Source organism: Berghia stephanieae, chromosome 9 (genome assembly GCF_034508935.2).
Source record: "Berghia stephanieae isolate SIO BIC M18660-M18661 chromosome 9, UCSD_Bste_1.3, whole genome shotgun sequence".
NCBI classification, from domain to species: domain Eukaryota; kingdom Metazoa; phylum Mollusca; class Gastropoda; order Nudibranchia; family Aeolidiidae; genus Berghia; species Berghia stephanieae.
This window is the reverse complement of record NC_088368.1, coordinates 45,100,929-45,123,094: the sequence shown is the minus strand read 5'-3', so window position 1 is coordinate 45,123,094 and position 22,166 is coordinate 45,100,929. Positions and strand designations below refer to the sequence as shown.

General features: G+C 37.0%; 1 protein-coding gene across 1 annotated transcript in view; it reads left to right on the top strand.

Annotated features, from left to right (window-relative positions):
- Positions 1–3,732: 3,732 nt before the first annotated feature.
- The window catches only part of LOC144979256 (NADPH-dependent diflavin oxidoreductase 1-like), a 24,896-nt gene continuing 6,462 nt past the window's right edge, over positions 3,733–22,166 (top strand). Inside the window, exons 1-11 of the mRNA XM_078925867.1 lie at positions 3,733–4,011; positions 4,544–4,621; positions 5,805–5,902; positions 7,731–7,829; positions 8,804–8,905; positions 10,233–10,448; positions 11,269–11,390; positions 17,345–17,517; positions 18,686–18,733; positions 20,639–20,746; positions 21,962–22,160. Of these exons, the coding sequence (XP_078781993.1) occupies positions 3,850–4,011; positions 4,544–4,621; positions 5,805–5,902; positions 7,731–7,829; positions 8,804–8,905; positions 10,233–10,448; positions 11,269–11,390; positions 17,345–17,517; positions 18,686–18,733; positions 20,639–20,746; positions 21,962–22,160 (1,405 nt within the window). The 5' untranslated portion in view covers positions 3,733–3,849. The remainder of the gene's footprint in view (positions 4,012–4,543; positions 4,622–5,804; positions 5,903–7,730; positions 7,830–8,803; positions 8,906–10,232; positions 10,449–11,268; positions 11,391–17,344; positions 17,518–18,685; positions 18,734–20,638; positions 20,747–21,961; positions 22,161–22,166) is intronic.

The window sequence follows — 22,166 nt, the reverse complement described above, 5'->3', positions numbered from 1 at the left end:
TTACTCTTCGAAACGAGAACTTAGAAAGTGAAAGTAAGAAGTAAGAAGACGATAGTGCTGGGTCGAGTTTGAAACGATCAAATCGAGCGGGTTTTCGATCGAGTCCTCTAAAATCGAGTCGGTTTCGGGCGGGTTTCGAGTCAGTGACGTCATCGAGCAGTGATTCGTTTGAAAAAAAAAAAAATACGAGCATCTCGTTTGCCACAGGAAACTTCACATACCCCTCCCTCTCTTATGTCTGTGGCTGGCTTGACTGCAGCTGGTTATGATGGGGGCTGCCAGATGGCCAAGTTCAAAATTGGTTACTAAGAAACGCTTTTCTATTATTATTCATTTTTTAAAAAAATCTTTTATTTTTAAAAAAATGAAAAGATAAGTTTATCCAACTGTAGTCGATTGTTTTGTTAATCAAAACCAATGAGTTTTTCAAGGGAGTCAGAATGCTTGTGGTCTTTGGCTATTTGGGGTCAATTTGACTACTTGGGCAAGAAGAAATCTGGCTGTCTGGCAGCCTTGATTATGATCGTCGTCGCATCACACACACACACACACACACACACACACACGCCATCAGTTGTTGATGGTGAAGGGTTGAGACCCCCCCCCCCCCCCTCCCACACCACCATCATCCCGCTGTCACCTTAACATTTCATATTTATGTCGCGCCAAAAGTTGTCGGCCGCCCCCACCTCCCATAATTTGTCACTGGTCGTCATCGCCTCTTGTGTGTGCGGGAAAAGGTCGTGCCTTTCATTTCATTATTTGAAAAATAAATGAACAAGAATGGTGTGTTTTTATTAGGTAGGTAGATAATAATAATATTTAGCAGGTTCCACACCCAGACACCCACGGATTGCCCGGACACGATGATAACGATGCCGACGACAATGGATGACGATGATGATGATGATGATTATCGTGTTTCTGTTTTAAAAAAATGAAATACTTTAGCAGGTTCCACCCCCACCCCCCACACGGATAGACCGGACCCGAAGATGATGATTGTGTATTGCTGGCTGTTACGGCTGTGATGAGGATGATGATAATGATGATGATGACGATGGCGCAGATGGTGATTATTTGTTCGGTCGCTCAGTGGTACGGTGTCTCTTGTCACAAAATCAAGCCTTGTCAATGGCCGAATGAGTGACAGTGATTGTTGAAAATTGTGATCCAGACGTTAAGTCCGTGTGTAAGGCACTTGACTCAGGTGTGAATGTATTCTTATCTTATAAGCAATGACGGGTATTGTAAAGAGCTTTAATACAAAAAGACTCCAAACAGCGATCGGTACCTACTGTACGAAATGGATGTATGGTCGATATGGCGTGCCGGAGGAATAAATTAAATTAAATATTGTGAAATTCATTGAGCATGGTAAACCCTTGGAATTGCGCTTTGAACTAATACACCTAGACAACTCCGATTCCAATATAAACGACTGATTAATGTTCCCATATATAAACTATAGTTAGCTGAAAATCTTTCTTTGTCGGGACTCCAAAAGTATGGAACGAATTAGACAAAGAAATCAAAGGGGTCTTTTAGGAGCACTGATTGATTTTAGATTGATTATTACATTGGAATGTGTTGATATTTATTTTATTCCTTATTATTAGGGTGGTGGTGGTGGTGGTGGTGGTGATGATGATGATCCCGCTGATATGATGGTGATGATAAATAAATTAAACATAATTCCCTTTATTCATCCCATAGGGGAGATTCGTCTTTCGGGTCTATTCTAAGGGAAGACTGGAATAACCCAAGCGACAGCCGCAGTGCAGCGCCGCAAATTTAGTTAGGGCAAGGTGACTTGCTCAAGACCACTCAGCGGCGGGTGATCGAACTCGGTACCTTTCGGGTGCCAACCAAAGACCGTACCGCTGCCCCTGATGATGATGATGATGATGATGATGATGATGATGATGATGGGAACTAACAAAGAATACACAGGCATCTAAAATTGAAACATTCCATATTCAAAGCTAATGTTTTACTTTTAAAAATTGAGCTTTACAATATCCACTAAATGTGATCAAAGCGCTTTGTAAAGGGGTCCCTGGTCAACAGCAACATTTAATATGTAGGACGGGACATGCCGCCTGTTAGGCGATATTACAATTTTTCAGACAAAGACAACGCTGTTAACGGCCAGGTACTCATTTTACACCTGAGTATGGTGAGAGAATGTGAGTAAAGAGCCTTGTCCAAAGACTCAACTATGCACCGAGCGCGAGGCTCGAACCCAGGACTTTCCGATCCGAACGCGGGTGTCATACCACTAGACCATTATAATGCACTAGACCCATGGCCGACTAGAGTACTATAGGTACGTCATGACTAGACCACATAGCCGCACTACTGTAGGAGTGTCAGGGTTGCCAGATTATTTTTCAACAAAATGCCAGGGGAAGACTCAAAAAATGCCAAAACACTCAAAAAAATGCCAAAGTCTGTTGACTCCCACCCCCACTAAGAAAACTACTCACTTTTGATAGACAATTTACTATCATATCCTGGTGGCTTGCGTGTTTTCTTTTCTTTTTTTTTTTTGAATTATACTAAATTTCCTGTTGGGGTAATGAAATAATTAAGAAAAGGTGTCATTTGAAGTATAATATACAAGAAAAGAAAATGCCAAATGAAAATGCCAAATGCCAAATGATTTTTCTAATGCCAAACGGTTTTCAAAAATGCCAGATTTTTGGAATCTGGCATTTAAAATGCCAAACTGGCAACCCTGAGGAGTGTTCATTGATAGATGGATGCGTGTGTGTCATAGAAATAGCCTTAGTGTGTGTGTGTGTGTGTGTGTGTGTGTGTGTGTGTGTGTGTGTGATAGTCAAACTTGAGTAGGTTTAATGAAGACTTGTCACACACGCGTGATATACCTATACGAATTTCCCTGCCACCCAGACACACTAACATCTGACAAGGAGTGAGGGCTGTGGAAGAACCACAGACTACCGTGTGCAAACGTTGGCGATTGGTATCGGATGGCAAACTGTGATCGTTTGAATTTGAAATGATTCGAAACACTCGTTACCCCTCCGCTCGCTCGGATCCTGATCGTCTCAAGCTCGTCTCACGTGTCAAGATCGTCTCAAGCTCACAACCCGCCTGATCGTTTTAGTGACTCGATCGTTTTACTGACTCGCTCTTCCGGCATTGAGATCGGACACTGACTCGTTGACGCTGACTCGATCGTCGATCGGGTAAAAGCGATCAAATAACAGGGTTGCCAGTTTGGCATTTTAAATGCCAGATTCCAAAAATCTGGCATTTTTAAAAACCGTTTGGCATTAGAAAAATCATTTGGCATTTGGCATTTTCATTTGGCATTTTCTTTTCTTGTATATTATACTTCAAATGACACCTTTTCTTAATTATTTCTAAACGCCTAAAAACCTTTCATGTTAATGTATTTTTTTTCATTCTTAAAATCCAACCGTGGTGTAGTGGTTTAGCACTCCACTTAGTAGTCAGTAGGTAAAACATTACCCCAACAGGAAATTTAGTATAATTAAAAAAAAAACGAAAAAAAAAACGAAAAAAAAACACGCAAGCCACCAGGATATGATAGTAAATTGTCTATCAAAAGTGAGTAGTTTTCTTAGTGGGGGTGGGAGTCAACAGACTTTGGCATTTTTTGGAGTGTTTTGGCATTTTTTGAGTCTTCCCCTGGCATTTTGTTGAAAAATAATCTGGCAACCCTGTCAAATAACCCAACACTAGAAGACGAAGAAGAAGGGCATTGGGCGGAAAAACCTGTGACGATTATGGCTTTGACTTCTGTCATCATCTATCCTCCTTAGTCCTTAGCTAGACATTTATAGGTTTTGAAATTTAATGGAAAGTTATTTAAATATAAATAGAATGAGTATACACACTTTAACTGTATTATATGGAAGTCAAACCGGTACTGCTCAAGATGTTGCTGACAGACTCGTCAGGGAAGCCAAGCGTCGCCATTTTGCCTCCCGATCCATAGCAATGGACTCCTATTTAACGGCAAGTTTCAACGTGTAGTTGTAGGCAATACATACTTTCCAGGGGGGGGGGGGGGGGGGGGTTCTAATGCCAGTGCTTGGGTGCTCTTTTACCTTTATTCCCAACTTTTTTTACTTTCTGTTAGACTTAGACTTCTATCGCCTCTGCTCCAGTCAGTCTTGAGACTTTGCTTTAGTTTGTTTGTTATTTAGGTTTACTTCTGTTCTCTCTTTGATAGTGCAGCGCAAAGTGCAAAATTAAACGAGCCCTGGAGTATTCGTGATAGTGATAGCACAATTTTTTGATAAAATCTGTCTTTGTCAACAATAATGCGCCTAAACAATGGCTGTCATTATCCCCAGACACCTGTCTGGGGATAATGAAAACCAAATTTCGTTATCCTCAGACACATATTTGAAACTCCGCTCTTTTAATATTTAAACAATTATCCACATTCCAGAATATGGAATGTTTCCGAATGCACATAGAAATAAGGAAAGTTAATAAAATATCTATAAAAACATAAAATTTGTTTTATGTTTTTCCTATTCAGGCTAAATTGATACAGGAGAGACTGGTTGTGTTCGTATGCTCTACTACGGGTCAGGGTGATCCCCCAGATAACATGAAGGTAAGCTTATCAATTCGTGCTAGGGCTTAGCCTAGCACTATTATATCTCTTGTGACAAGACTCAAGTGATATTAATATTAAATTATCATGTTGTTACAGTGTTATAGAGGTGGGCTTAAAATGGAGAGTGTAAATTTAAGATTGAAAGTTAAGAAAGTTTCATACCTGTTGGTTTTTCATGAGAAATCCTTTGACCACCATGCCCCTCGACTGTGGAACTCCATCAATATTGAAACTAAAAATAGTGAAAATCCACTGACCTTTAGAAAACGGTTAAAAACTGAGCTTTTCTGTAGGGCATATAATTTGGACTCATAGTATTTTATTTATAATGTATTATGTTATCATCGAATTTATGTGGCTTTTAACATCCAGTTCTATATTTGTATATCATACATGATGTATTGAGGTAAAGCGCCAGTGAACAATTCTAAATTGGAACTAGGCGCTATATAAATTCATTATATTATTATTATTATTATTATTAAGATGTCTGCTGAATTTTTCGTAATTTTACGAATTTTAGACAAATTTTATGGCCAATTACTATTACGAAAATATGAAATGGTATGGAAATTTACGAATTTTAATTCTCAGGAATAATAATAATAATAGTAATAAAATAATTATAATAATAATAATGATAATAATAATAATAATAATAATTATAATTATAATAATAATTATAACAATAATGATGAGAGTTACTACTACTACTTCTACCATGATGATGATGATAATATTAATAATAATGACTACAATAATAATAAATAATAATTATGATGATGATGCTTATTATAATATAATAATAACAATAAATAAAGCATTTCTACAGCGCATAAGCATAACGATGTAATGTTGAAGTGATCATCAATGTCAATTTGTGGTTGTTCGCACACGATTTCAGACATTACTAATTTCCTTGGCAAATTACTAAAAATTGACATGTCAAAGAAATAACTAAATTTGAAGTTTTCACTTTGGCGGGTCTGAGAAAGTCAAACTTATGATTGAGATTTCATATCTCAAAATAAATAAAACAAATAACAGATGCCAAACTGACAGAAATGGCAAAGTATTTGAATGTCGTAAAAAGATTACTGTTAAATCAAATGCATTGAATGGTTTGAGGCCCTCACACTTGTGGTTTGTTTACTCACTCACGGTCATTCGTCTTTTTCAGATGTTTTGGAGATTTCTGTTGAGAAAAGATCTGCCGTCAAATTCACTGTCCCAAGTCCAGTTTGCCGTTCTCGGTTTAGGCGATTCATCCTACCAAAAGTGAGTACTGTCCGTCAAAGGGAAAATTGCAGACTCGTCTTGTTTTGGTATTGATGTATCATACATGGGTGCAAGAGTGCCGGCCGATTGGATTACTGAAAAAAACGTTGCCAGTTTTTGCGATTTGGATTTGATTGATTTTTTAATTATTTTTTTTTGTGGTAATTTTTTAGTTTATTTTTGTATATTTTAAAATTGTGCAACTTGTGACAAGAAACAACAAATTACTGCATTACAACCTTTGGATTAAACATACAACAATTGTGGACTACTATTATGAAGACTAGATGCTGAGAACAAGACTTCAAATGACGAGGTGAAGTCTGTGAATCTTGCAGGCTTTTTCAGATTATATGTCTGGTCATAAGTAGACTTGCAGGCTTTTTGAGGTCCAGTTGCTTGCACCCATGATCATATGCGCTTATGTGGTCTAGTGGTATGATACTCGCTTTCAGATCTTAAAGTCCTGGGTTCGAGCTTCCTTCTGCTCATAGTTGAGTCCTTGGATAAGGCTATTTACTTTACTCACAATCTCTCGCCATACACAGGTGTAAAATGAGTACCTGGCCGTTAACAGTGTTGTCTCTATCCGAAGAAAAAATGTAATATCGCCTAACAGGCGTCATGTCCCGTCCTACATGCTAAATGTTACTGTTGACCTGGGACCCCTTGTAATGCGCTTTGAGCACGTTCAGTGGATATTGCGCTCTATATAAAAGCTCAATTTAAAAGAAAAATTTTTCAATCCTTGTTTTCCCTCTAAAACCCCTCAGTGAAAAGACGGCCATACAATTTCTTTCTTGCTCTGTCTGGCACCTTTCATACACACTTGGCACCTTTCATACACACTTGACACCTTTCATACACACTTGGTACCTTTCATACACACTTGGCGCCTTTCATACACACTTGGCACCTTTCATACACACTTGGCACCTTTCATACACACTTGACACCTTTCATACACACTTGGCGCCTTTCATACATACTTGTTCGGATCTTTATCTTACACCAGTGCCTGCTCCTTAATTTCTTAATTTTTGCATCTCCTGAACCGTGTGAAATCTGACATCATTTTTGATTATTGTCACTGTACATATGTCGGAAGGTGAAAATTTTGGATTTGCATTTTTTTTTTTGGTTCATTTTCTGATTGAATATGCTCACCAGAGCATTTTAGTCTTTATTTGAAGTAAATCGGGTGATTTTTCTTGAAGTTATGGTCAGATGTATGGGAAAGGTATCCAGCAACTTTTCTCAAATTTTATACTTTTTCAACTGGACTAGCTGTAAAAAAATATTTAGAAATGGAATTAAGCTTTGATCTTTTCCGAAGATGTACAAAAAGGGTTGATTTAATAATCTATGACAAGACCTCATTTTTGGTAACAATTGACCTAACTAAACTTGTCAATATCTCAGTTCAAACCTTTTCACCATCCGACTGATTACCTCCTTCACTGTAACAATATCTCAGTTCAAACCTTTTCACCATACAACTGATTATGTCATTCACTGTAACAATATCTCAGTTCAAACCTTTTCACCATCCGACTGATTACCTCCTTCACTGTAACAATATCTCAGTTCAAACCTTTTCACCATCCGACTGATTAGGTCATTCACTGTAACAATATCTCAGTTCAAACCTTTTCACCATCCAACTGATTATGTAATTCACTGTAACAATATCTCAGTTCAAACCTTTTCACCATCCGACTGATTAGGTCATTCACTGTAACAATATCTCAGTTCAAACCTTTTCACCATCCAACTGATTACCTCATTCACTGTAACATATTGCACTCCTTGTTGTCTTCATGACCAGATTCAATGTAGTTGGCAAGAGGCTACACAAGCGTTTGGAACAGCTGGGAGGTATTTCGCTTCACAAGTTGGGTTTGGCAGATGATCAACATGATTTGGGGTAAACTCACTTTGTTCTTGGATATGCTATTGTATGCCATTCATGAATACTTGCTACTGCTGCTGCTGCTGCTACTACTACTACTACTACTACTACTACTACTACTACTACTACTACTACTACTACTACTACTACGACTACTACTACGACTACTACTACTACTACTATTACTACTACGACTACTACTACTACTACTACTTCTACTACTAATAATAATAATAATACAGAATAGCTTATAGAATCTGTGGATAACTAAAAGTATTCAACAAAAATTAATATAACAGCTTTCAAAAGATTTTTTTTTTTTAATTGAGCATTTATATAACGTGCTCAAAGCACTTTGCAAGGGGTCCTTGTAGGATGAGACAGGTCACCTGTTTGGGGATATTACAATTTTTTTTCTGACAGAAAATGCTGTTAATGGACAGGTACTCATTTTACACCCGACTACAGTAGGATAATCAGTGCTGATGGTTTTCCTCGGATCCGCGGAAATCCGCGATTTTTGTGTCAGAGGAGGAATTTCCTCCTTAAAAATAATGACATTATCCTCAATCGAATTTTCTGGCTTTGAGAGATTTGATGTGTGGTGGAACAAACTGGTGCAGCTTCCCCACTATTCAGAAGATAGCTAGAGTAGTTTGTCATCTGAATGGCTCTAAAAGTGGGGGTTGGTGAAGTAAACATGTGGCGTAAAGAAAACCATTCATAATTTTCCTCCTTTTTCCCTTTTTGTCACCATCAGCACTGTATAATGTGAGTAAAGAGCCTTTTCCAAGGACTGAACTATTAAAAGATGAAAGCTAAACATTTCAAAAAATAAAGACAGAAGCTTCAAATTCATGTCCATTTTAAAAGTTCTTACAAGAGTTAGAGGTGGTCTCTTGAAATTAACAAAGTTTCCTAATTTCAATGGGTGTGGTATGCCTACGAAAATTTACGTTCTCGTTTATTCATTCATTCTTGTCTTTCAGAATTGATGCCGTGGTTGGGCCGTGGATTGATGAGTACTTCCAGACAGTTTTAAGTCGATACCCTCTACCCAGTGACTTACAAGTTATCAGTAAGGATGTCTGGTATAATAGAATTATTAATTCATCTTTATTTTTCGTTACTGTTTTCTCCAGAGCTTTGCCTGTCTATTGATTCATTGTAAGACTTATTCAGATTGAATATGTTATGCGGTGGAACCGTTATAGATGATACGTGCTTGGCTAAGAAGCTCACTACATTGACTTCAGGAAGTATAGCGGACCAACATACAAAACTTAACAGCGTTGTCTTTGTCCGAAAAATTGTAATATCGCCTAACAGGCGTCATGTCCCGTCCTACATGTTAAATGTTGCTGTTGACCAGGGACCCCTTGTAAAGCGCTTTGAGCACATTTAGTGGATATTGCGCTATATAAAGCTAAAAAAAAAAACAACAAAAAAACTCTTGTGTGTAATCTTAAGTGTTTATAGTCTGGTTAATACAGTTAAGTGAGAATTACTCATAAACATGGATGGCAAAAAAGCTATGACAAAGACCGGAGTGATGTTAATTTCATTCTATCTATAATTGGGAATTGTCCGTCTTTGTTAAAATATTCGCAATTAGATGGATTTTCTGTTTTGCCAGGTAATTCCCAAACCACCAATGTTCTTGATGAGTGTCTCCGAAATGGACTATGCTGACGGCATCCTGTATTGTTTTTTGGAGAGAGAAATAAAGAGTGAATGTTTGTTTGTTTTGCCTGACATCTGTTATGAACCAATTCTTCAGCGTAATGCACCACATTTAGTAGGCTTTCAGTTATATTATCTTGCATGTAATAATGAAGTAAACTGCATTTTAAAGTATTGAGTCTTTGTCTTGTATCAGTTAATATTTATCATTCCAAACTGACTTTGTCTGAAATGAAATGTCTGTGATATGGTCATAATGTTGGTTTTGTTGAAAAATAAATGCAGAAGTAGTAAATAAACTTCAATTCATCCCTTTACGGTCTTTTAGACTTTCACATTTTAAAAAAAATTTTTGTTGTTGATAATTTATTTAGTGCATATTCGTCGTTTTAACAGACCTGTCATTCATACAGATTTATTAATATTTATTCATTATTTTTGATAACAAAACGTGGCCAAAGTCTGATAATTTTTTCTGGGACTAGGATTTTCAAAGCAATAATAATTGTATTTCTCAGATAAAAATATGTAGCCAAATTGAACTCTATAAACCATTTTTGTGTCGAAATAACATATTACTGGAGGAAATCCATGTCGGTTACGTTGATACCGTTTTATTTATTTTCAGGTTTGTATTTTTGTAAATACAGACTTTCTGTTCATTGCCTCTAGCAGATCGTGTGAAAATCAGTCAACTGTTATTCTTTTTTTATTTTTATTTTTTTCTTTCTCTAGCCCACCTCCCAAGTATTCAGTACAAGTAGTGAATGCCATTCCTACGGATAAAGAACTAAACGGTGTCAATGATGAGACTCCTATTCAGTCCAATCAGCCACCCTCGTCTGTGTGTCCATTCCATGCCAAGTTACTCTCCAACCAAAGGGTGACAGCCTCCAATCATTTCCAAGACGTCCGACTAATCAAGATGGACGTCTCAAAATCTGGCATTGAGTAAGGATTGTTTTTAAAAAAATCTATTTAATTTGTTTTTGTGTAGAGTAGACACAGATCTGCAGTTGTGGACAGATTTGGTCAAATCAGATTTTTAAAAATCCCCCTCCTTCCAAATTCTGACTTTTTAACAAATAGTTTGGACCCATTGTCAGTCATGATAGCTCCGATGGTAGAGCACTCACTGTACATGCAAAGAGACCGGTATCTGTCCCAGGTGAAGTCTAGCTTTTTCTTTCTTCCTGGATAAAGAACTAAACGGTCACAATGATGAGACTCCCATTCAGTCCAGTCAGTCATGGCCGCCATCGTCTGCTTGTCCATTCCATGCCAAGTTACTCTCCAATCAAAGGGTGACAGCCTCCAATCATTTTCAAGACATCCGACTAATCAAGATGGACGTCTCAAAATCTGGCATTGATTGTTAAAAAATATATATATATATATAAATAATTTGTTGTGTAGAGTAGATGCAGAGCAGATCTGCAGTTGTGGACAGATTTGGTCAAATCAGAATTATTTTTTTTTCTTCCCCTCCTTTCCAAATTCTGACTTTTTAACAAATAATTTGGACCCATTGTCAGTCATGATAGCTCAGATGGTAGAGCACTCACTTCACATGCAAAGAGACCAGGATCTATCCAGCTTTTTGTTTTTCCTGACATTTTTTTGTTACCTTAAAAGATAAACTAATTGAAAAGGAGCTAAAAACTCCCCAATTTTGAAAATTTATAAGATATTTCATTTGGTTTTTCTTTGATGTTTTTCTCTACCGACTTCAGTTTTACTTGTTTTCTACAATTACCGTTTCCCTCTCCAGATACGACCCAGGAGATGTTGTCATGATCCATCCACAAAACTCCCCCGAAAGTGTTCACTGTTTTTTAGAAGTGTTGAAAATTGACCCTAACTCTGTCTTTCTTATCAAGGAACTCGATCCAGGTATTGTTTTATTGGCTTTTAAAAAAAAAAACCCCCAGCAAACTACCGCACTCTGAAAAAATAGTGTAAATGTTGCTGCTCGAAGCTCGAAGAAATAAATAATAACGTGAAGTTGAATGTAAACTTCAATTTAATTACAAAAACAGATCAAATGAACGTTTCGGGTTTCCCCTTTATCAACAAAACAGGATGAATGAAACACCACAGATGAATGAGATGACGTGGTAGTGGTGTAGTTAAGATGATTCATCCTGTTTTGTTGATAAAGGGGAAACCCGAAACGTTCATATGATCTGTTTTTGTAATTAAATTGAAGCTTACATTCAACTTCACGTTATTATTTATTTCTGAAAAAATATGAATTTTAAAAAATTGGCCAGAAAACCCTTCTTCAAATATCAGAAGATTTAAATGACCCTCATCTTGGGGGGAAATTTTTCAAATCCGGGACTTTGCGACCTTGATCAATCTTTGAAGAATGGGTTTTCTGGCCATATTTTTTAACCCTCTCCTTACCAAATCGTCCCATTTTTTAAAGAAACAATATACATTTTTTCTTAATCACATTTATTTTGTACATCACAAACTTTGAAGAATGATCTTTGTTTAATAAATAAGAGCATAAAGAGCTTGTTTGAGTTTTAAAAAATCAATTTTTCTGCTGGGTAAGCAGAACTGCCAACCTACCGCAAAAAATGCGGAATTGTACGCATTTTCAGCGATTGTACACTTGTACGCATTTCCCCCAAGAAATGCTGGATCGTACTTTTGACCAATTATGATCTTCATGCTGGGAGGTAGAATTCTGAAAGGATTGGATAATAGTCTTGGGAACATCATTGTTGCTGCAATTGAGCTTGTGCGGTGTGACTTTATGTAATTATACCTTCCTCTTACTTTCACAATGGTTAGTTTCCGTCGATTTCAGAATTGTACCCATTTTTATGAAATCTCCCCCATTTTGAGGTCCCATTGTACACATTCTCATCAGATGGGGTTGGCAGCTCCGGGTAAGCCTGCCATTTTGGGGAAAATACTGGAAGTGATTGATAAGGAGAGAGAGTTAATGCGTATTTTCCATTAACTAGTCAATAAACACTTAAGACATCAGTAATCTTCACTCTTTATGATTTTCATTTTCATCAAAGTGCCCATAGAAAATTTGTTATAGATTCAATTTCTTATTGACTTCAGCCAGAAGAAGCATACCAGACAAGGGCATAACTCATATGATTTACAAGGGGCATAACTCATTAATACGTCCGACACGATAACCCAGGATGAGTTATCTTCCTAATACTAATATATTACAACAATAATTCTCAGTCTGACAAAGTAGAGTTGGTTTATATGACATCATGGGCATTTCCTATCAGACGTCAGGAGTGGTTGATCACTGTCAGCTCTGTATGCAATTAATTTGTGGTGATGAGAGAGAGAGAGAGAGAGCGGGTGGTTGGATGGGAGCATCACCCTTGAATCATATACCTATGATGTTCGCATGGGTATACGATCCGATAGTGATGCCGTTTCTTCTTCTCTTTACTAGCCTATCCTGCTTCTTTGGTTTGTGATTGTATTTTTGACAGGGGATATTTTTTTTCTCTGTAAATCTTCTGCCTGTTTGTTCTTGGTTATTTATAATTTAGCTTATGATATCTTTAGGTTATGATTTTGATTTACATTTGTACTATTTTTGTTAGATTGCTTGTTTTTTTGTTTCAGCGGTCTCTCATATAACCTCAATTGTGTTGGAAGAGACCTAAAGCAACAAACAAAAAAAAAAAGAGAGAGAGAGAGAGAGAGAGATGTAGGAAGGGAGGGAGTACGTGTGTATGTGTCTTTCTCGTGGTTTAACTAGTTGTCATTGTAATAGTTGTAGTAGTAAGATGATTTGAAGAGAGAGAGGGCTGCCCTAACCAACAAAAGGACAGTATCTGGGCTGACCCAGATCCAACCAGTTTTGCCGCAATCGACACATTTAGTTTTTTCATTCATAACTCTTTAATTTTATTACATAGTGGAAGTCTTCTAACATTAAATAATAGCTAATGATAAATTGCGTTTTTCTGTTAGTCGGCGATTTCATTGACGTAATATGTTGCGTAATATTTTGAGATACTGTTCTTTCTTGGTTAAAGCCAAGCAAATAACTCTACCTGTAACCAACAAAAGGACAGTATCTTATACGACCGTCTCACATACTGTTCACCCTGGTTAACCGCAACGCAAAATGCCTCGTCCGTATTCACCAAAAGAACAGTATCTCAGTTAAGAATATAGCAAAATACGAATAACTCGATCGACAAACGTTTTACGTCAGCGAGGGCGAGCACTCGCCATCACGGACGAGTGAGAGGCAAGGCTAAGTGTGGTTGACCTGGCGTGAGGGGAATGAATAAATTATCTCCGTCAAGTTTGTAGGCGTGCCTCTGATATAATATTACTACATTAGACTATTCCTCAATCTTTTAGACCCTGACTCCTTTTTCAAGATGAGTCTATTTTTATTAAGCATAATAGCTTTAATTTACGCTTATTGATGATTTTGGCTATCTTGTAAATTAGACTTTAATTGTGTATCAGGGTTTTGTCATTGTACAACGATATTGGGGTGAGTGAGTGATAGTGAATTAAACCTAAGAATAGCTGGAAAATAGGGTATGTCCCCCTTCCCCCGCCCCCAACACGTACAACACACATACCTTTTTGTTTTAAAATCAATATCTTCATTGTCATAGGAAACGAAAAGCATGAAATGGAACGAAATCTGTTGGTACATTTATACTGAATGAAATAGGCGACATCATTCTTACTAAATTTAAAAGGTGCCTAAATTTTGAGCTAATAAGATGAACAAAAAAAATATTTTGTCTTTATCTAATTTCGCCCACAGGGAGTTACAATAGTACAATTTAGATAAAACAAGGGAATTAATTAAAAGTTCTGCTACATTGAATTACGAATTTTGCTTATTTTATTCATTTCTATGTACATAGATTGTATGGTGTTATTCACGTAGCTGCTTGTTATGGAAAGATGTTTACCAATGATGACGCTAAGGTTTTTTGATTTATTTGAAAATTCTGTTGTGCTCTTTCCGAGAGTAATAGGTGAATTATTTGCCTTCCACACATTAAAATCTCAGTTTTACTATCATTTACTATCTTTAATTTTAACTTGTTATGGTACATTCAAGATTTAATCTCATAAAACAGCTCGAAATTCGTTGTATTAAGAATTGTTAATTACTTAAGGGTACTGAATCATAAATTTGCGTATCACCAGCATTAAAATGATAACTCAGATTGAATCTGGATATCACACTAGAAAGGGGGTGCTTATACAGAAAAAAAAGGACAGGGCCAAGAACGCACTCCAAAGTTTAGTAAAACTTGTTGTGACTGAATACCATTCACCACGACAGTCTGCCATCGATCCTGTAAATATGGTGTAATCCATTTAAGGGCAATTCCTTTTACGCCGAACGTATTTTCTAGTCTTCTTAACAAAATGTAATGGTCAATTGTGTCAAAGGCAGCTGAAAGATCTTAAAGGCATAATAAATTGATATTGTTAGCATCCGCATTATATAACAAAAGATTTTAAGAAGCGCCGTTTCAGTACTGTGTTGCTGTTTGTAGGCTGACTGGACTGTTGTTCTTAAGATGAGATAATAATTGTGTCAGTACTACCTTCTCCAAAAGTTTAGACAAAAAATAGAAGGATGTGTGGAAAGTGAGAGATATGAAGACGATGAAAAAGAAAAACACACAAAAAAACGCCCAAAAAACAACTAAACAAAAAACGCCTGGACAGACAGTCACACCGACACCCATACACACACACAAACGCGCACACACACACACACATACACACACACACACACACTAATTAGTTGAAATGAATGAAAAATAAGTATACTTAAGTTAGACGTTTGGTTGAGCATCCGACCAACAAGCAAGGGGATCAGTTTTTTATTGCCAGCTGTATAAAGTTTTGTAATGGTTTTGCTTTCTGTTTTTTTTTCTCATTTTTTATTACTTGTTTATAAAGCTCCTCTGCCCACCAATCAGCCACTAAATAGCTAGCTTGATATGTTGATCTGGTGGAAAGTAATACGTGAATATTTACAACTTTTGTCATAGATTAGATTGATTTTGAACTCAGTGTCTGCAGCAATTTAGTCTTTAATCACGGGCGCATAATTTAGTCAAAGATATAAGAACTGCAATCCAAACAGTTGTTAAAAGCAGGAATTTCCACTTTTAACATCCAACGGACGAGGTCAAACTTAGATGTCGCTGGGTCAAACATACGCGTTGTTGTATGTCACTACTGCTGTCGGATGTGAAGGTCATTCGTTCGATTCTATATAGAGTATGCGGTTAGACTAAGGGAGTTAATTTTTGACATTTTACACGGTAATTTATTTATTTATTTATTTATTATTATTATTGTTATTATTATTATTATTATTATTATTATTATTAATTATGTGACCCTCCGCCCCGAACGGGGGGTGGGGAGGGGGAAAGAAAGAAAGAGAGAGAGAGAGAGAGAGAGAGAGCTTGTGCATTGTAGAGGGCGGGAGCTAAATAGAATAAAGATATAAATATGTGTGTGCGTGTGTCTGTGTGTGTGTGTGTTTATGTGTGTGTTTGTATGTGTGAAAGAAACACGGAGACAAAGAGAGCGAGCGAGACAGGTAGATTAACAAAGGGGGAAAAAGAGGGAGGGGGTGGAGCAAAGAATAGGTAGGGATAGTATAAGAAAGCCCTTCGTTTCAAAAGAAGTCAAAGTCAATCAATGATGGGAAACATATTGACCAATGAGATTGCAATTTTAAAAATGGGACTGGTCAAATCATGTGTTACATTGTTTCCATTTTGAGTCAGATGACAGCTTGAAGAGGAGCGGGTTGGGCTTAATTTGTAATGACTTACATGAAATCATATTGAATCTTCTTCTTTGAGTTGCAACATCGAGTTATTTAGGACCTGCCACTCGTTATCACAACCCCTTGTGGTCAATTGTCAGCTACTAAATTCTCCTCCCCTTTTTCTTTGGGTTCACTCCAGTGACTTCTTATATAGTAGACAATGGTTCACTCACATTGTTTATTGTCTCAAAAGACCCCACCCTCCCTCCCATTCCCAATGAATACACGTTAAAACGCTCTCTCTCTCTCTCTCTCTCTCTCTCTCTCTCTCTCTCTGTGTGTGTGTGTGTGTTTCTCTCTCTCTCTCTCTCTCTCTCTCTCTGTATGCCAGTCTGTTTCTCTCTCTCTCTCTCTCTCTCTCTCTCTCTCTCTCTCTCATGTAAACAACAACGCGATAGAAAGTTACAGTGCTCCTCTATTATGTCATGTTACGGATGACGTCATTGGCGTTGGCGACTTATGCGTCAACCAATCAAATCGTCACCAACAGTTTCGCATTGTATTGCTCGCCATACGGCGGCATCTTCGTCACGCCACTCGTTGACGCCACCGCATGCTCACGGACACCGTCAATATTTACGGGGCGGAATACGGCCGTCGGAGATACTGTCATTTTGTTGGTTAACGATGGGGTTGAAATAGGATACTGTTTCAAGCAAATTTTTGATTGCCTCTAATTTCAAAAATATTTGAGTTATGATCATTCTGACAACTTTGTAAGCTTCCCTATGTCCCAGAGATTCGATTTAGTAAAAAAAGTGATTTTATGATTTTTTGAGAGATACTGTCCTTTTGTTGGTTAGGGCAGAGGGAGTGTGTTTGTGTGTATCTTTGTGGTAAAACTAGTTGTCATTGTAGTGGATGAGGGAATTGGAGAGAGAAGGGGGGGGGGGGTAGGAGAAGGGATACATATAAACATATTTATTTTTCTTTGTTGTTGTTGTTATTTGTGACTTTTTATAGCTGGATAGTCATCGTGCCTTTTTGTTTCCCATTTTCTCATCTTCTTCAGACAACCCAGTGCCTGCCCCTTTACAAAAACCTCAAACAGCAGAATGGTTGGGCACACATTATCTAGACATCAACTCGGTTCCCAGACGGTCTTTCTTTGAGTTGCTCAAATACCATGCCACGGACGAAATGGAGAGGGAGAAGTTGGAAGAATTTTGTACCCCTGATGGACAGGTCATTAAATTTTATTTTTGTCTGATTTCTGTACTTAGGTATTATTCAGTGCTGATGGTTTTCCTCTGATCCGCGGAAATCCAGGATTTTTGTGTCAGAGGAGGAATTTCCTCCTTTGAAAAAAGACATTTTCCTCAATCAAATTTTCTGGCTTTGAGAGATTTGATGTGTGGTGGAACAAACTGGTGCAGCTTCCCCACTATCCAGAAGATAGCTAGAGTAGTTTATCACCTCAATGGCTCTAAAAGTGGGAGTTAGTGAAGTAAACATGTGGTGTAAAGAAAACCATTCATAATTTTCCTCCTTTTTCCCTTTTTGTCACCATCAGCACTGATTATTATTGTCATTATCACCATCTTCATCATTATCTTTTTTTTTCATTGCTGTCATCGTTGTAATGGTATCATGCATAAATTTATGCCAAGCTCTGATTTGACCGGGGAAACATTAGGTCTAGAGTGAAACATTTCTGGAAATTATGGTTGCATAGAAATCGGAACTTCATAATCCAACCATCCCCATCACATCACTATCATCATCATCAGCATAAAATAAATATTTTTAAAATAATAAATTTCCCTTTATTTATCCAAAAGGGGAAATGTGTCTCTAGGGTCTATTCCAAGGGAAGACTGGAATAATCCAGGCATCAGCCACAGTGCAGTGCCACAAATTGAGCTAGGGACGAGGTGATTTGCTCAAGGCCACACCGCAGCGGCGGGTGATCGAACTCTGTACCTTTCGGGTAGGAAGCAAAGACCGTACTGCTGAACCATGTTGCCCCTCATCATCATCATTATCTCTACCGCCTCATCATCATCTTTACCACAAACACTACTTTTGAGCTTGACAGTATGAACTATGATAAAAGTTAAAAAACACAAATGATGCATACTGGATATATAGGTATTACACACACACACACTCACAAATTGAATTAAGGGAAAATACATCATGATTTAGCATATGGATTGTAACTTACAAATATGTTTTTGTAAAAATAAGTTTTAATTTTGATTTAAAAGCATCTGAACATAAATCTCCAGAAATAGCCAAGGAGAGATCATTCAATATCTGAGCGATGAATGTTGAAAACGGCCTCCAATGGTAGAAATTCTATCAAAATCGACAAATACATTTATGTAAACTTACCTCTCTCTTTCTACAGGAGGAACTCTACAACTATTGCAACCGAGTAAAAAGAACAATATTGGAGGTATGTTGTTTGAAATATGTTTCAGTGAATGACACAATCAGTCGGATGGTGAAAAGGTCTGAACTGAGCAAGAGTGCACTCTGGATATGTTGAGGTTTCTTAAGACGATTTTTACCCAAGTTGATTTTTTTCTTGGTCCCTCCCCCTTCTTCCTATGTAACATTAGTAAAAAAAACCCCCAAAATCACTCCACATAAGACAATGTCACTTAAGTCGATGTTTTTATCACTCATAACCACAATAAAATTCACAAATAAACAAGTATTTCCATTGGTTAAAAAAGTTACCAGTAAGAATTTTCATTGGTTAAGAATATCCGCAACTTCTTCTTCTTCTTCTAGGTTCCATGCCTGGTCCAGGCTTCGGATACTGCATGAATTATCTCTCTCCATTCTATCCGCAACTATTGGTGTACAAAAAAAAAATTTTTTTAATTGAGCTTTATATAGCGCAATATCCACTAAATGTGCTCAAAGCGCTTTACAAGGGGTCCCTGGTCAACAGCAACATTTAACATGTAGGACGGGACCTGACGCCTGTTAGGCGATATTACAATTTTTCAGACAAAGACAATGCTGTTAACGGCCAGGTACTCATTTTACACATGAGTACGGTGAGAGAATGTGAGTAAAGAGTCTTTTCCAAGGACTCAACGATGCGCCGAGCGCGAGGCTCGAACCCAGGACCTTCCGATCTGAAAGCGAGTGCCATACCACTAGACCACATAGCCACACAACCAATGTGACGTAGGGCCTGACGTTTCTGTCCAATGTACATAAGGAGTATCGAATAACTTTGATTCCTCCATCTCACATTTTACATCGTTGCAACTTCAAGGCAAGATTTTATTTTATTTTTTGTTTGTTTCTAATCCCAGGTCATCCTTTCTAACGACCCTCTTAATTAGTATCAATTTTGTCAAGAATTCAAGTCAAATCTACAACTATATAAAAGATCAATTTTTTTTTTTTAGTTCTTTATGCAGGAGGAAGGCATTTAAGAAAAAAGTAACGATGACTATCAGCTGAGGGATTATTTAAAAATTAGCTTTTATATAGTTCAATATCCACTAAACATGCTCAACGCGCTTTACAACGGATCCCTGGCCAACAGCAACAATTAACATGTAGGACGGGGCATGACGCCTAAGGGGCGATGAAATTATTTTTTCGGACAAAAACAACACAGTTAATGACCAGGTACTCATTCTACACCTGAGTACGGGGAGAGAATGTGAGTAAAGAGCATTTTCCAAGGACTGAACTATGCGCTGAAAGTGAGTGTTGTACCACAAGACCACATAGCCGCATTAAAAGTCTGATATCCCAACTGTAGACTTTGTATTTCATTTAGACTGTGGAACACCATTCCTCCTCGTAGCATCCGAGAATCCAAATCATTGTCTGTTTTCAAGAAAGCCTCGAAAACATTTCTTTTTTGATGTCATGTGCTTTCTATATTGTTTTGTGTTGATGTGATTTAAAGAACCCATGAGCCTCATTGTTGAGGATAACCTGCGCTGTATAAGAGTCTATTATTATTATTATTATTATTATTATTATTATTATTTATTATTATTATTATTATTATTATTATTATCATTATTATTATTATTATCATTATTATCATTATTATTATCATTATTAATTATTATTATCATTATTATTATTATTATTATTATTATCATTATAATTATTATTATTATTATCATTATTATTATCATTATTATCATTATTATTATTATTATTATTATCATTATTATTATTATTATTATTATTATTATTATTATTATTATTATTATTATTATTATTATTATTATCATTATTAGGCACCACAGTTATTGTTATTACTTTCCTACAAATTTTGATTCATGATTTCCAGTTTTTTAAAAATGTCATCCTTTAGATTTTCCAGGACTTCCATAGGACGGCCTCCAATATTCCAGCACAGTATTTGTTTGACATCATCCCCGTCCTACAGCCGAGAGCTTTCTCCATTGCCTCCTCTCCAAAGGTCAGAAAATGTGGAATAGATGATAATATATAATATAATGAACTTATATAGCACCTAGTTCCAATTTAGAATTGCTCACTGGCGCTTTACCTCAACACAACATGTATGATATACAAATGTAGAACTGGCATGTTAAAAACGACATAAATTAGATGATGACATAATATATTACAATAAGATACATACTAAGAGTCCTAATTATATGCCCTATAGAAGAGCTCAGTTTTTAACCGTTTTCTATAATAGATGATCAAACGATCTTATTAGAACTAAACTAATGGAAATGTTGGTGCTCGAAGCTTGAAGAAATAAATAACAATGTGAATTTGAATGTAAGCTTGAATTGATATACACAAACAGATAAAATGGACGTTTTTTTTTTGGTTTTTTTTTGTAGTTTTTGTCCAGGTTGGATTTAGGTAACTCTTTCAGCGCTGAGGTTATATTTACATTTCCGTCACAAAATGGCTGACACCTGATTGAGGCAGCATGAGAATGACAAGCTAAGACAAAGTGACATTGAAATTTGGCACAAAATGTCGATTAAAATATCCCCCTAGGGCCAATTGAATGTTCTGACGAAAGAAATGATACCATTGGTTCAATTTATAGTACTTTTGTAAAAAGTAGGATTGGATTACATTATTGTTTTTGACTTTCAAGACCGGTCACACTGTGCGGCCATTGGCCAGTAGAACAGATTCTGCTCTGGTAGCCACAGAGCGGCCAATGGTGCTGAAAGAGTTTTTTTTTAAAATTCACATTTTCATTTTTGTACCATTGCGTGAACAAAGCACTAATTTACTTAGGATAGAATGAGCAAAGCAAAATTTTGATCCTTCTTTAGAATGAATATCCCAATTCCCTTTGGATACTAACAAAAGAGTGAAAATGGAGAGGTTTCGTATGGGAACAATACAGACAATGACGTTTCGGGTACAAACCCTTCATCAGCACAACAATACTCAAATTAACATGGTAAATAAATAAAATAAAATACAAAAGAACTTGTATCGTCCACATTAATTTGTGTAATGTTGTTCTGACGAAGGGTTTGTCCCTGAAACGTCCATTGTCTGTATTTGTTCCCATCCGAAGCCTCTCCATTTTCACTCTTTTGTTACTATTTTCACGATCCCAGGCTTCAGGCAGCCCCCCTTCCCTTCCCTTCCCACCGTTTTCTACAATTCCCTTTGGATGCAATTTCAATTTCAGGCACATCCAAATGAATTACACGTGCTGATGGCTGTGGTCCACTACCGTACCAAGCTGCAGGTACCACGGAAAGGCGTCTGTTCCACCTGGATGGCAAGTCTTGACCCATCGTCCCTGGACGGTGTTCGTGTTCCCATATGGGTGAAAAAAGGAACGATCCGTTTTCCCAAAGATGAGAAGACCCCTCTGATTATGGTTGGCCCCG